Source organism: Pimephales promelas, chromosome 2 (assembly GCF_988280905.1).
Source record: "Pimephales promelas chromosome 2, fPimPro1.hap1.1, whole genome shotgun sequence".
Lineage (NCBI taxonomy): Eukaryota > Metazoa > Chordata > Actinopteri > Cypriniformes > Leuciscidae > Pimephales > Pimephales promelas.
The window spans coordinates 26,090,636-26,107,007 of NC_142770.1; the positions used below are offsets into that span (position 1 = coordinate 26,090,636).

The 16,372-nt window shown below is 41.6% G+C and overlaps 1 protein-coding gene across 2 annotated transcripts in view; it reads left to right on the forward strand.

The window, feature by feature from the left end:
- Nucleotides 1–4,761: 4,761 nt before the first annotated feature.
- The window catches only part of tasora (transcription activation suppressor a), a 37,923-nt gene continuing 26,312 nt past the window's right edge, over nucleotides 4,762–16,372 (forward strand). For both annotated transcript variants that reach the window (XM_089118322.1, XM_089118332.1), the window contains exons 1-6: nucleotides 4,762–5,142; nucleotides 12,127–12,272; nucleotides 13,543–13,635; nucleotides 13,715–13,787; nucleotides 14,929–15,020; nucleotides 15,108–15,239. In XM_089118322.1, coding sequence (XP_088974448.1) covers nucleotides 4,929–5,142; nucleotides 12,127–12,272; nucleotides 13,543–13,635; nucleotides 13,715–13,787; nucleotides 14,929–15,020; nucleotides 15,108–15,239 — 750 coding nt within the window. In that variant the 5' untranslated portion in view covers nucleotides 4,762–4,928. The remainder of the gene's footprint in view (nucleotides 5,143–12,126; nucleotides 12,273–13,542; nucleotides 13,636–13,714; nucleotides 13,788–14,928; nucleotides 15,021–15,107; nucleotides 15,240–16,372) is intronic.

The window sequence follows — 16,372 nt, forward strand, 5'->3', positions numbered from 1 at the left end:
GCAAACTCTGAGTCGTATGTGTTCTTACCGACACACCAGTGCGGATACAAATCCACCTACTCCAGTAATATACAGTCCTTAATTAAACCTCAAAAACAGTGCATCTATTCATGATAAAAGTGCATCTATCCATGATAAAAGTTCATCTATCCATGATTAAAGTCCATCTATTCATGATAAAAGTGCATCTATCCATGATAAAAGTGCATCTGTCCATCATAAAAGTGTATCTATTCATGATAAAAGTGCAAAAAGACTGACAGTCGCCCCTTGTAACTTGCCAAAACTCTTGCCAAAATTTAGACACAAATTGGGACCCCTGTCAGAAACTGCGTCCATTGGAGGCCATGTAAGCGAAAGACGTGATCTACAACAGTCACCACTGTCTCCTTGGCAGAGGGTAATTTGGGCAAGGGAATGAAATGAGCCGCCTTCAAGAACCGGTGCACGATGGTCAAAACTACGGTCTTGCCCTGAGAGGGCGGGAGGGCGGTGATAAAATCTACCGCAATGTGGGAAATCTAGTGGTTGGAGTAACCCATCTGGGGGTCGATTGGAGGATTTGCCAGTGGCACAAACCGAGCAAGCCAAGACAAAACTGCGGATGTCACGAGCCATAAGTGGCCACCAGAATCGTTGCTTTACCAAAAAACTGGTGTGATTAGCTCCTGGATGACACTCCTACCCCCACCTCTGACGCATCGACCTCCACCATGAACTGACGTGATGGATCAGGGGCAACGAGCATGGGTGCCGAAACAAAGCGGCTCTTACGTTTAGCGAATACAGCCTCGGCTGTATCGGACCACCTGAACGACGTTCTGGGAGAGGTCAAGGCAGTCAGAGGCGCAGCTAGTTGGCTGAATTTGCAAATAAAACGCAGATAGAAATTGGCAAACCCCAGAAACCTCTGTAGGGCCTTACGGGAATCTGGACTGACCATTGAATCAAAGCCTTAACCTTGTCAGGATCCATACGCACTCCCTCAGACAAAATGATGTACCCTAGGAAAGGAACAGACTGTGCGTGAAAAACGCATTTCTCAGCCTTGACAAAACACCCCTTCTCTAGTAACCTCTGAAGCACTCAACTGATGTGCTGAAGATGTTCCTGAAGAAAAGATGAAAAAAATCAAAATGTCGTCCAGGTATGAACATATATGAACATATATGAACTAGTCAACCATATCTCTCAACACGTCATTGACGAGTGCCTGGAAGACCGGCGGGGAGTTGGACAGCCCAAACGGCATGACCAAGTATTCAAAGTGCCCCCTAGGGGTATTGAACACAGTCTTCCATTCATCACCCTTCCTTAAGTTATGCGTTACGTAAATCCAATTTCGTGAAGACATTTCTTCACCGCGATGTTATTCAACCTCCGATAATCAATACACAGTCGCAGAGACCCATCCTTCTTCCCCACAAAAAAGAACCCCGCCCCACAGGAGATGAGGAATGGCGAATGAACTTGGATGCTAGAGAATCAGAAATATATTTCTCCATAGCCTCCCTCTCTGGAACAGAAAGTGAATATAAATTGCCCGTAGGCGGAGACTGACCCTATGCTAAGTCTATAGCCCTATTCACACAGGATTAGTATTATCTGGGGATCTTGTGTGAATTTGAAATTACCCACCCACGTCTGAATTTCGTGTGGCATTTTCGCACGGGATAAGGGAAGCCTGTGATTTTACTCGAATTTACTGACTTATCTCCCGGATATGATGTCATTAGGCTATAGCTTAGAAATATCAGAGATACCAAATCACAGAGATGTCGATTCGCACGGGACTAATATTATCACAGGACCTACGTTTTCTGCGAAATATGGTAGGTCATTTGTAGGGGAATTACTTTACAAATTACAGACATGACCGATTCGCATGGGATTAAGATCACAGACAACCGCCGCAATTATTACAAATGACTAGACGTCACCAGGTATACTTATCCCGTGCGAATAGGGCTTATGGCACAGTCATAGGGACGGTGCGGAGGAAAAGAAGCAGCACGGGACTTAATGAATACTTCCCACAGGTCCTGGTAGTCCTCGGGCTCCTCCTGGAACACAGGGACCGGCACAGACGAACATGCAGACACTAGACAAGACTCATGACACATATTACTCCACATAGATACAGAATTGTGACCCCAATCGACTCTGGGATCGTGTTGTGTAAGCCAAAGGTGACCAAGTACGACAGGTGTGAGTGGGGAGTCATTGGGGAGGAATGTTATTGTTTCAGTGTGATTGCCAGATGTAGTGAGAGTGATAGGTTCAGTAGCATATGAAATGTTGGGAAATTATTGTCCATTAAGAGCATTGACGGCGATCTTGTGTTTGAGAGTGGAAACGGGAATGTGAAGACGTTGAGCCAGTCTAGAGTCCATAAAATTATTCTGCCCCCGAATCCAGTAAAGCCATAGTGTCATGTGTGTGAGTTACCCACCATGGTCCTACCGGGAGGAGTGTAGACAATGATGATGATGATGATGAGGTCTTCTCGGCGGAGATCCCACCCGATAGTAGCCTCATTATTACTACCGGGCTTGATCTTTTACCGGGGACAAGTGGATGAAGTGACCTGCTTTCCCGCAGTGTAGACACATGGAAAGTTGAGCTCTACCCACCTGCATGGGCTCCGGATCAAAGACGGGGCTGACCGTCTCCATGAAACGGATGGTTCTGCTGGAACCGCCCCATTCTGCTTAGGCGAGCATCAACTCTTAAAGTCAGTTCGATGAGTCTATTAAGAGTAGACGGAAGGTCCAGAATATAGATTTCCCGTTGGACACGGTCAGCCAACCCATGCAGGAATCTATCCCACTGCGCCTCCTCATTCCATCGGCACTCTACAGCAAGGCAAGGGTGTGGAACTGGATCGAATAATCCGTCACCGAGTCGTTACCTTGACGGAGATCAGTGAGTAGTTTTGCTGCCTCCCTACCTGCTAACCCGATCGAAAACCCTTCTCATCTCCTCGGAGAGAGCCTGGAGTATGGGTCTTGGTTCCCCAAAGAGCCGCCTTGCCAGACAGCAGAGTGATGACGAACACCACTTTAGACTGTTCCTAACTGAACATCTGGGGCTGTAATGCAAAATGCATAGAGCAACGAGTCAGAAATGCTCTACAAAACTCAGGTTCAACTGCATAACCCTCTAGCATTGGAAGACGTGGCTCTCGCTGATGGGACGGCTCTGGTGGAACGGGTTGAACGGGCTGTGTGGGTGGCGCAGGGGGAGCTCTCAGATGTTGAAGTTGGTGGGTGAGCTCGGACACCTGTGTCACAAGCAACAGCGGAGATTCAGTTGTTTCAAGGCCCACTCAACTGTCACTAAGCCTTCACTCAGGTAAGAAAGATTTCCTTTTGTTTCTCTGACATGGATTCATTTGATTGTTTGATCTAGACACTTTTTATTTTACCTATGCAGTCTCCTGTTCTTCCCTTAGACTCGTCCCCTGGAAACAGTCCCCCGGCCCCAGCCCCAAACCCATCTCTGCCATAATAATAAATAAAGGCTCCTTTCAATGTGCTTCTTCCTTTTAATGCTCAGTAGCCAAAATGTTTTCCCTTCAGACCTTAATTAAAGGTACACATATCCAAAAACCACCAGGCCACCAACATTATTCTCTAATGTTAATCTAGCTTACTCTCTCATACAGCCAACACACAACCTAACTAACATTCAACACACTCAAATGCCGTTTAGTGTGATAGTGAAACTGTTAGAGCAAGTGAAGCAGTGCTGAGTTACCTCAAGTTTATTTCCTCTAATAAACTGACCTGTGTGGGTAATTCAGCACTTGCGTGTAGGGTAGTTCGGTAGAATTAAATGTCCTTATTCCTTTACTACTTCCGTGGGCCTCGCGTTGCGTGTGGCGCTGGTATACATCTAGCAATCACGCTCTGCTTCATACTACAGTCATGTTAAAAACATCAATGTATTCACTCATCCATAAGAGATCCACCAGCTTGACGACAAGATCCATAATTCCGCTTAATCCGGAATATACGTCATTAATATACGCCTTTGATGTAAGATGTTAGCAACCCCTGGTGGCGAAACAATCTTGTATATTGTACCTTTATATATTTTACTGTAAAATGTCAACAAGGTTCAACAAGACATTTTTACCTGGCTAGACCCAATGTTTAGATATGTTGTGGTATTTATGCAAATTAGCACATACGTAAATACATTATGTATAGTATTCCCATGTTAACAAACTATTAAAAAATACTTGTAATATATCGTCGTAAGTAATCAAGTCAGTAATTTTCATTATGATGTCTAAAGGTTAAAATGTTTACCCTATTCACGTCAGAAACCACATCCAGAGTATATTTGGGTCTTTTTCTAAACTTTCTTCAGGCTTAAAATTCTTCAGGGCTTTTTTTCCTTACTCGGGACATATTTAGGATATAATCTACAAAATCAGCTGAGTTTGTTTCTGTTTGAACATTTTTTCATAAAATGACTGGACTATACATAAAGTCAAATGGAATGATTTTGAACAATTTAAATTTTATGTTAAAATATGATTAAAAACAAATCAAACCTTTTTTAATGACAAAAAGGTTTTCTGTAAAAATGCCTTTCGTTTTCTTTCTTCTCTCTCGCTTTCGTTTCCCCCGAACATGTATGGTAATATGCACTAGTGTATGACTGGCATGAAGTTGGTTCCAGTTCCTGACTGCTACTGTCTGTTTTGTATATTTAATGAAGATGGGAGCCCGCTGGGCGGCGCTGCTGTGATCCGGTCACACTCACACACACATTGCGGCTATGAGTGGGCATGTACATGTGTGTGTGTTTATGTGTGTTGTGAGGCGCATTGAGCAGGCAGAAACCCCACACTGCCTCCAGCTTTCAGCGCTGCGAGGAGAAAACACTCATGTCTGGAGCTCGTGAATAAAGCAGCCATGGAGCACCGAGGAGGCAAAACCAGCGACAAAGAAAAGCACGATCCTGCTGCGCCTTCATGGAGCCAAAATGGCGGCCCGGAGGAAGAGTGTGGATACCCGGACGGTCCCGATGAAGAGAAGCGGCTCAAGAGAGTCTCACGGGCCGCGAAACCAGCCGAAGAGCAGCCGCGACTGAACTTCCACATCCCCCGGAAGAGCAGAGAAAAGAGAGGTGCGCTGGCCCGCTTTCTTTCTCTTTTCTCGTTACTGGGACCGAAGACACCCAGTCAGTCTGTTGTGTTAGTTGTAGTGAGTTCTCGACATAGACATCTGCACTGTGCAGCACTATAGTGCGTTATAGTGTGCAGAGCAATAATTCATGACAAATACATGGAGATCCTGTGCAAGTGCATCAGCCCATAATATAAAATATAGGCTACTGTAACATAACAAATCTGTGTGTGTGTGTGTGTGTACAAACACACCCTCCCTCAGGTAACAGGTTGCTCTGCCACACCCGTATGTCACTGGGGGACAGTCCAGAGCACTATATTTTTGTGTTTTATGAATATTTTACTTTAAAAGTTAATAGGATGGAAGATTTATATTTAAATTTATCAGTCTTTATGTTTCCATTTATATTCTGTTTTGACCCTAAAGAAATTGATGTGCAATCATTTAAAAAATTTAATATTCTGTTCACACATTCTAAACTTTCATTCATGCATTTAAAGATTTTTTTTTAGTTTTATTCAAGCAAAGATTCTTTGCAAACATTTTAAGCATACTGATTTTAAGTAGTTTAATTATTTTTTACATTAAATACTTTTAAATAAATTATTCTATATAGTTATGTTATACAACTGTTATACTGTATATCACACTATAGGTTATAGGCCTATTACCAATAAACATATATTTAAAAAAACAAAAAAAATGTCAACCCACTACAGACACACTGAAGCTCTATTCGCCATTGGCTAGCACATTTTTATTTTTACTCTGCAGATTTTTTTTTTACATGGAATGCCAGAACAATTCACATATAAAATTGACATAAATAGATAAAATATACTTAAAATAAACTTCATCCACTATTAAAATCGAGTAAAAAGTCTGTAATAAACTAAGAACAAATAAACACAATAAAACAAAGATGCAAATGAAATCAACTGTGCTTTTCGAGTTTTACGGGTAACTCAAACAGTACAAAGTAGGTAGGTTAGGTACAGGAATTGAACAAAGTAGCCTAATTAAATGTAAAATAACATGGCTTCATGGTATAAATTAGATATAGCTAAATAGTCCAAAGGTACAAAAGTTATACAGCCAAGAGCAATGTGTTTGTTGCAGTGAGTCGTTTGATTAACAGTAAACACAGAAGCAGGAATATTAGGCTGCTGTCCCTTTAAGAGCGACACACAGATCCAATATACTGATTATACCAGACAAAGACGGACTCTGATTATACACACTTTTCTTTCTCCACTGTTTACGTTCACTTCAGACATATCGGACTATGTTTACTAGGATAGTAGCCATGACGGACCTTTTGATATAATTGTGTGTGAAATTGTGGGTTCAAGCGCAATAAGACGTGAATTGTTGTGATTGGTCTACTGTGCTCTGGTTGGTCAGATGTTTGATTGGTCTGCTCTAATTGGTCAGATCAACCAGTCTGTTTGTGATTGGTCTACTCTGCTCTGACTGGTCAGATGACCCAGTCTTTTGCGATTGGTCTACTCTCCTCTGAATGGTCAGACGACCCAGTCTGTTGTGATTGGTCTACTCTGCTCTGATTGGTCAGATGGCCCAGTCTGTTGTGATTGGTCTACTCTGCTCTGATTGGTCAGATGACCCAGTCTGTTGTGATTAGTCTACTCTGCTCTGATTGGTCAGATGACCCAGTCTGTTGTGATTGGTCTACTCTGCTCTGATTGGTCAGACGACCCAGTCTGTTCTGATTGATCTACTCTGCTCTGATTGGCCAGATGACCCAGTCTGTTCTGATTGGTCTACTCTGCTCTGATTGGTCAGATGACCCAGTCTGTTGTGATTGGTCTACTCTGCTCTGATTGGTTAGATGACTCTGTCTGTTGTGATTGGTCTACTCTGCTCTGATTGGTCAGATGACTCAGTCTTTTGTGATTGGTCTGCTGAGAGACTTGGTCAATCCGCTTTAATCTCTCTGGGATTGAGACTGGGAAGGTGCTGTAATTGTTGTTGTCTCGCTGGATGGAGACCCTGCATGATGTAGTATTTCTGCTAATGTGTCTTCAGTCTGTGAGGAAGGAGATAACTTGAGCTGCATGATTTTGGATAAACTGAGAACCACAATTTGGAAGAAAAAAAACATAAGACAACCAAACAAATTAACATGCAAACTTCTGACAAAAGTTTCATTGCTTTAGTCTATTTAAAACAATATATTAATTTAAATGAAATAATAATAAAATAAAAAAAATTGAATGTCATTGTCTCATTTATAAAAACGTATCGTTTTTGGATGAATCAGTGTTTGTAAATAAATGAATGGTTCAAGGACAAACACTCATCGCCACCTCTTAGCGTAAAGATAAGCTATTCAATACATAGGCCTACATGTGAAAATATTTTTACTTCAGCTTCAGGAACTGGCCCCAATTCCAAATTAATTGAATAGCCCTGATATACAGGCTAGGGGAACTTGTATTAATGATAAAAAACCTCAGAAAGTGAAAAGTTCATGTCAGGGGACCTTTAAATACCCAAACAATATTTTTATAATAGTAAACTAACTCTTATCCCCTGTCATTTAAATGTTTGTAACATAAATAACAATAATATGTGGTTAAAGACTGTTTGTGAAGCGCAGCTCCATAGGCTACTGTACTCTCTCTGGATTAGCGGCGGCACAGGTCTGAGTGGTGCAGTGTGGGGATCGTACTTTCAAAGGTTAACCAAGGTCCCTAAAGTCTTTGATTTAAACCGTTTCACATTGCAAGCATCAGGGGAGCATGAGCTAGGGATGCACTCTGAGTATCTGGGGTTGCTTTGACAGAATCTGTCATGGCATCAATAGTTCCCAAGCCCTGAAAGTGCGAAGGCCCTATTGTTTTCCTTAGGATTATTATTATTATTATTTATATGACTATTTCTGCACTTTTGGGGCCCTAAACGGGTTTGAAAACTCTTGAAACATTGCACACGGGTCAGAACCCGTGGCCATCAGGGCCGGGCTGAAGCTGGTATCCGGGTGTGGCAGGGCGGCTCGACAGCGCCCCCTGGACTGGGATTCGAACACTTGTCTATAAATCAAATTGCATGAATTAATATGAAACTCGGTACACTTATAGATCTTATCAGGCCAAACAACTTTTGTGTTCCAAGTCTTACGACAGCTCAAATGGATGTCGGCTATTATGGGTTGTTTGAATAAATGTCCTAGGAAAAATACATCAAATGGGCTTTATGCACAGCTGCACTACTTCCTGAACTTAAGCCAGCTCCTTATTTCCTGTCTGCCATTATTGGTCAAATTGATTGATTTAGGTGTGCCTGACCCCAGTAGTCATGGCAACAATAATCAGACACACCTGAATTAATCAAGTTTGGCCAATAATAGCAGACAGGAAACAAGGAGCTGGCTTAAGTTCAGGAAGTAGTGCAGCTGTGCATAAAGTCAATTACAACGCAGGTGGTTACCAATCCCCACCAACCTCGGTGTGCAAAAATCTGCTAAGTTCCGTACGGATTTTTGATTATCTCGAACGGTTTGGCTGTGGCAAGGAAATGAATTTTATGACTAAAAAAGGACACATAAAGTGTGTTATAACTTTGCTTGTTTTACCTACAGTTACAAAACTTGCCACATATTTTCTTCTCGTCAAGCCAATCAACTTTCTAAATCTAATTTAAAGTCATTCGCTCTGAGCAACAGAAAGTCAGATATTGTAGTTTGAATGGATTTATTTCCCCTGCCATTCACACTCTCTCTCTCTCTCTCTCTCTCTCTGTCTCTCTCTTTATCTGTGTGGGGAGGGGAGGGGAAGGCTGTTGTCTGTGTGTGTGTGTGTGTGTGTGTGTGTGTGTGGCTGGCTGCAATTTTTCCTGCAAGTCCTTGTCTCTAAGTCCTTGTCTTTTAGCATAACAATTTTTTTTTAAATGACAAAATATGCATATAACCCCCATCTTTTAAATGTATAGTTTGCTTTAAATAAAAGTAAGATTCTATTTGTAATTGAAGCTGAATGAGTTTAACATTCATGTGCTATATTTCAATATATTTGTTTTCCTTAAAATTTTAAAACACTAACCTCATTCTCAGTCAAAGCGGGGGTTACATTTTTGCACGTCGTGCAGAATAACTCTAAAGGCACCAAGGTGGCGGTGCCACCGGCTTTATATATGTATATATATATGTATATATATATAAAGCCGGTGGCATAAGTATATATAAATAAATATAGCTGCGAGCAGCGACGAAGGGCCAAAGCCGGCGGTACCACCGGGGTGCCTTTAGGTGACTAAAGCCGGCGGTACCACCGGGGTGCCTTTAGGTGACTAAAGGGGGTTGCGGTGCCACCGGCTTGCCGGAGGGGAGCTTGTCAGAAGTATAAAATTGGTTACCCGTAAGCCAATCACATAACGTCTGGTTATGACGTATGCAATTCGCCAGCACAGCCACATCAAACTTCGACTGTAAACGCATGTATGATGAAATATAAATTATATATACAAACCCAATTCCATAAAAGTTGGGACACTGTACAAATTGTGAATAAAAACAGAATGCAATGATGTGGAAGTTTCAAATTTCAATAGTATATTTAGAATACAACATAGATGACATATCAAATGTTGAAAGTGAGACATTTTGAATTGCCATGCCAAATATTGGCTCCTTTTGGATTTCATGAGAGCTACAAATTCCAAAAAAGTTGGGACCGGTAGCAATAAGAGGCCAGAAAAGTTAAATGTATAAGGAACTGCTGGAGGACCAATTTGCAACTTATTAGGTCAATTGGCAACATGATTGGGTATAAAAAGAGCCTCTCAGAGTGGCAGTGTCTCTCAGAAGTCAAGATGGGCAGAGGATCACCAATTCCCCCAATGCTGAGGCAAAAAATAGTGGAGCAATATCAGAAAGGAGTTTCTCAGAGAAAAATTGCAAAGAGTTGGAAGTTATCATCATCAACAGTGCATAATATCATCCAAAGATTCAGAGAATCTGGAACAATCTCGGTGCATAAGGGTCAAGGCCGGAAAACCATACTGAATGCCCGTGATCTTCGGGCCCTTAGACGGCGCTGCATCACACACAGGAATGCTACTGTAATGGAAATCACAACATGGGCTCAAGAATACTTCCAGAAAACATTGTCAGTGAACACAATCCACCGTGCCATTCACCGTTGCCGGCTAAAGCTCTATGGGTCAAAAAAGAAGCCATATCTAAACGGGAACCAGAAGCGCAGGCGTTTTCTCTGGGCCAAGGCTCATTTAAAGTGGACTCTAGCAAAGTGGAAAACTGTTCTGTGGTCAGACGAATCAAAATTTGAAGTTCTTTTTGGAAAACTGGGACGCCATGTCATCCGGACTAAAGAGGACAAGGACAACCCAAGTTGTTATCAGCGCTCAGTTCAGAAGCCTGCATCTCTGATGGTATGGGGTGCGTGTGGCATGGGCAGCTTACACATCTGGAAAGGCACCATCAATGCTGAAAGGTATATCCAAGTTCTAGAACAACATATGCTCCCATCCAGACATCGTCTCTTTCAGGGAAGACCTTGTATTCCAACAAGACAATGCCAAACCACATACTGCATCAATTACAACATCATGGCTGCGTAGAAGAAAGATCCGGGTACTGAAATGGCCAGCCTGCAGTCCAGATCTTTCACCCATAGAAAACATTTGGCGCATCATAAAGAGGAAGATGCAACAAAGAAGACCTAAAGGCCAATTTATACTTCTGCGTAGGGTGCGCGCTGTAGGTACGGCGTAGCATACGCACAGACGCGTCCCATACCGCGTACCCTTCGCCGTCGCCTGACGCGCACCTCCTCAAAAATGTAACTACACGTCGCGACGACGCGGACCGCAAGATCGGTGATTGGTCGGCTTGGTAGCATCGCATTTCCTCCTACGCATTTCCGCACGTACCTTCTCACGCATTTCCACCACTGTCTATGATTTCCACACGTTTCGTCTCCTCCGAAGTCTTCTCTCATTTCTGCCTTTCAGTTTTAGTAATTTCACTAAAGTGAACTGTTTTTCCACCTTAATAAGCTCCAACTCCAACATGATCAGCTCTCTTTCACTCGTAGTAACCTAGCCGCGAGGAATCTAAACACAGTGGAACATTAAAACTCTCCGCCGCCAACTAGCGTTTCGGAGCAGTACTGCAGAGCAACCAAGACCTGAACGCAGAAGTATAAATGCTCACAACGGCGTCGCCTACGTGCGTAGCCAACGCCGTACACTACGGCGTACCCTCGACGCAGAAGTATAAATTGGCCTTAAGACAGTTGAGCAGCTAGAAGCCTTTATTAGACAAGAATGGGACAACATTCCTATTCCTAAACTTGAGCAACTTGTCTCCTCAGTCCCCAGACGTTTGCAGACTGTTATTAAAAGAAGAGGGGATGCCACACAGTCGTAAAAATGGCCTTGTCCCAACTTTTTTGAGATGTGTTGATGCCATGAAATTTAAAATCAACTTATTTTTCCCTTAAAATTATGCATTTTCTCAGTTTAAACATTTGATATGTCATCTATGTTGTATTCTAAATATAATATTGAAATTTGAAACTTCAACATCATTGCATTCTGTTTTTATTCACAATTTGTACAGTCCCAACTTTCATGGAATTGGGTTTGTAATTTATATAAAAAATATAAATTATATAATAAATTATAATAATAGAATATACAGTATATAAATATATATAAATGAGATAAATATATAAATGAGCTAATAATGAGCTATTAAATGAGCTATATATAGATGAGCTATATAAAGGAGTGTATTGTAACCTGCTGTGTTCGAGCGCCATCTTGCATTCCCTGCCAACAGAGGGCGTCACTGATCATCATCCACTAAAGCACCTGTGTGCCGCGCGTCAGTCGCACATCAATAGTTATAAGATATGTATGTACATTAGTTGTTTCCCACAGGTGATGTGTTTGAGCAGTCGTGTGTGTGTGTGTGTGACGCCTCTGTTCTCGTCCGCAGCTCTGTTTCAGCATGTGTCCCTGGAGTCCCGGGAGTTCTCCGAGATCCAGCAGATCCTCACCTCCAGCTATAAGGACAGCTCCTCCGCTGGGACGTTCCTGTACTCCAAGCCTCGCCTTGTGCACAACGACCCGCTGGAGAAAGACGTGAGCTCTTATATGATCTATAAATAAGCTCGACACCTGTATAAAGAATAATCATGTAGATGTTTGTCGAGAGTTAGTGACGTCTAACAGAAGACACTCTCCAGGTGTAGGAGGAACACACAGCCTGTTGCGAGTGTCTAGCGATGTTTGTGTACTACGCTCAAGGTCACCCTAACAAGAGAAGGGAATGCCACACTAGACTCAACAGATCAGATGTTTTGGCCACGAGTTCAGATGTTTGCTTGCCTCGCCGTTGATCCCAGCACACATGCCCTTGAGTCGGTGTATAGGCCACACCTGTAACTGCCTCAGCGGTCTGAGCATGGAGAAATCAGAAAGGGAAAGGGGAAAAAGGCAATAAAAAGTGTGCCGAATGTCACTGACAGCGATGTATAGTGGTAAATACTCAATACACTGTTTTTGTGTCAGATTCAACTTTAATATAGTGTCTGTGCCGCTATTCTAAGGCTTGCTTGATATCTGGCATTAGAAGGAATAGTTCACTCAAATATGAACATTTCCTGATAAGCCCAAGGCCATCCAAGATGTCTTCCTTTCCTCAGCCGAAGAGAAAATGTAACATTCCAGGATCTAATGCAAGTGAATGGTGCCCACTATATTTTAGGGCTCCATGTGACCCCAGCGGACAAATATCTAGTGACACAATCTGTCATTTTCAGGAAAACAATGATATACTACTAAACAACCAATGCTCACCTTGTTCCAACCCAGTGTAGCACGTTCATGAGACTCGCAGAGCTGGAATAAGGTCAGCATTGGCTGTTAAAATTGATATAATTTAAGAATTATTTGATTTAATTTCTCTTAAGCTCAGGAATGAAATTCATATACATCTTGGATGGTATTTGGGGTGAGCAAATAACCAGGAAATGTTCATTTTTGGGTGAACTATTCACATGCACTTCATTTCCAAGCGCATTGGCTGGCTGTGCCCTCATGATGAAGATGACTTACTAGGACCATCACAGTTTCAATTAAAACCAATACAGAGAAAAAGACAAAACATGCCACCAATAGAAGAAAGCAAATTACCAATAGAGACCTACTAGGACCATTACATTTTCCATTAAAACCAATATATTTCCCTTTAAAACCATTAAAACCATTAGGAATTCTGTAATGGTTTCTATTGTTTTTTTTCAGCAGGGCTGAACAGTGTAGTAAACTGAGAGTCAGGCGTGTGTAGCTGCATGGACAAGTAATACTTCACGTGTGCGTGTATAGTGATGTTGTGATGTTGCGTGTGCAGTTCATGGAGAAGCGGCGGGAGCTGAAGCTGGACGGGCGCACGGAGAAGGAGCTGTCTGAATCCTTCTGCTTCCTCTTGTGTGACGCTCAGAAGGTAAACCTCGTCCTGGTCTGAGTGCTGATAGCAGCGTGTGCTGGGGTTCTGCTGTAACCGCTAGAGTGTGTGTGTGCAGGTCTCCGTGGTGTGTGAGAGAGGCCTGTCTGTGGGGAGCAGCTGGATGAACATGCTGGGGAATCCAGCGAAAGGTCAAACCTTCACACTACACACACTCACCGGTCCATTCGGCGCATCACCGTGCGTCATCACACACACCATCTGACCATAAGAATCATCAACCAATGAGAAGCTTTAAGCTCTGCATGCAGTTTTCCATTATTATTGGTATTATTATAAACATTAGTAATTCGTTTTTATTTATAGATATTTAGTTTTATTTTTCAGTACAATAGAATTATTAGTATAGTAATGTTTCTTGAACAAAAATACAAACAATATTTAAAATAATAGTAACAATTAGTGATGTACCGAAATTATAATTTTTGATCAAAACACCTACATTAAAATATCCATTTAGCCAAAATCTGAAAATTAAAAACACTTTATAAATTCTTTTGTGTTTATAAAAGTGTCATTGGCTCAATTATGACATTTTTAATGCAAATATGACATTGTTTGAGGTGTCCTTGTTTGACAACTTGAAATAAACCAATACATAAATATTTCAGAAACATGACACAGCAGATTAATTATCAAACTTAAGAAAGCACTTAGCTGTATGGGTTAACATTACATTAAACTGTCAGGTGGTTTTCTTTGACATTGGCTGTCATGAGGCATTATAACTGTGTCATGAATATTTTTCGTGATCTCAACTACAGTGGTACACATTAAATTTGTCATTAAAATGTTATAATGGCTTCATGAAGCTAGGTGGCAAGCTAGGTGGTTTCTTAAGTTTGATCATTAATCTGCTATGTCATGTTTATTACAGGTTATGTTGTCTTAGTATTGTCAAGTTGTCATGACAAAGACACTGACAGGTTATGATGTATTGGTTTATGTCAAGGTGTCATAACAAAGACATCTCAAACAATGTCATATTTGCATTAAAAATGTCATAACTGAGCGAATGACACTTAATGACAGTTGTCATAAACATGCATAAAACCTCCTTCATATTCATAACATTGTCAGTCTTATGCACAACCCTTCAAGTAAAATGTTACCAAATGACCAATGTATTCATGAATGCACTGATGAAGTACTGGTTGCATTTCTGCGGAGAGTGCATACGGCCGCTCTGCTGTGTGTGAGAGCCGTGTCGACTCTGCTGTGTGTGAGCTGTGTCGTGACCTCCAGTGAACGCTGAATGTGTTGATGTTGCAGGGATTTACCTGTGTCAGTTCTCTGACCTGCTTCAGATCACCCCCATCGAGCCTGGATCCACGGGAAACATCGTCATATTCAAAGTCATTAAGGTACATCCGCAGCTGATAATGTGTTGTGTCCAGATGAAACTCGTGGTGTCGTGGAGTCTGAGAAATGTCCGATCTTGTGTCCCCCAGGGTAAAGTCAAGAGTGTGCATGACTGTATGTCCAGATGTATAGATCCCACTCCTAAGTTTGACAGCCACTTCTCCAAGAACTCAACGCGCGTGACATCACTGCAGGCGTACAGGTCGTTCGAGTACACTCAGGTAAACACGCTGCTTCCTCACTGAAGGACGAGTCGATACTGAAACACTGATGATCGGTTACGCTAACATGAACTAAGAATGAACAATACTTCTACCGCATTTATTAATCTTAATTTATATTAATTTCAACATGAACTACATTATTAAAATCAAAGTTTGTATTTGTTAACATTAGTTAATGCGCCGTGAACTAACATGAACAAACAATGAACAGCTAGCTAACGTTAACAAAGATGACGCAATAACAGATGTGTTGCTCATGGTTCGTTGTTACATTAACTAATGAACATTATTGTGAAGTGTTACGGCCTGTTTCACACATACTCCATCTCCAGTGCGTATGCGGTGTGTATTTTTTTCCGCACCCATGTTAACAGGTTAGAGCTTTCACACTGGCCCGTCGATCCGTTCCAGTTGCGGTGTGTATACAGCAGTGCAGAGATCGTCTCCGCCCCGAGTCTATTCTGCTGTGCTGCAAACGCTGAATTAAAGTGACAGCGCACGGTTTGTGGTCAAAATGAACACAGATTGACCTGAAAATGTAGTAGTTTCACCATAAATGAATTTAATCAAATACTACTTTTCATCTTTTTACTTTAAGACCAGGGTTTTAAGCAAGGAAAACTACAATTTACCTCAACAAGGACATAATGAACGACACTCGACTCGTTCGTGGAGGTGGAAAAAACAGTTCTTTGTGACGTGCAAGATTTATTGTATTAAAATTTAAATGCAAAAGAAAAGGCATGAGAGTCAGCTGTTTTTGTCACTTTTAAGTTTTAATTTAAAATGTTTGCGATTTTAATATAAGTACATGGTTAAATATTTGATCACTCGCTTGAGCAACTTAATATACATAGAAGTAATGCATGGAATTATAATGCCTACGTTGTTTAAATTGTGTTTAAACGCGCATACGTGCATTCAAATTTGTATATGTGTAAAGAGAATCGCAATGCTGCCAAAACTTTTTATTTTAATAAAAGTTGCTGCATAACTTCTGGATTTGAAATAAAAATAGTGCGTATATCTTTGTTACAGCCGCGGATCAGTTACGCACTGAAAACATGATACGTGAAAGCATGATAGCGCGTGCTGCTCTTGTACCACATGCACACCGCACACGGCGTTAC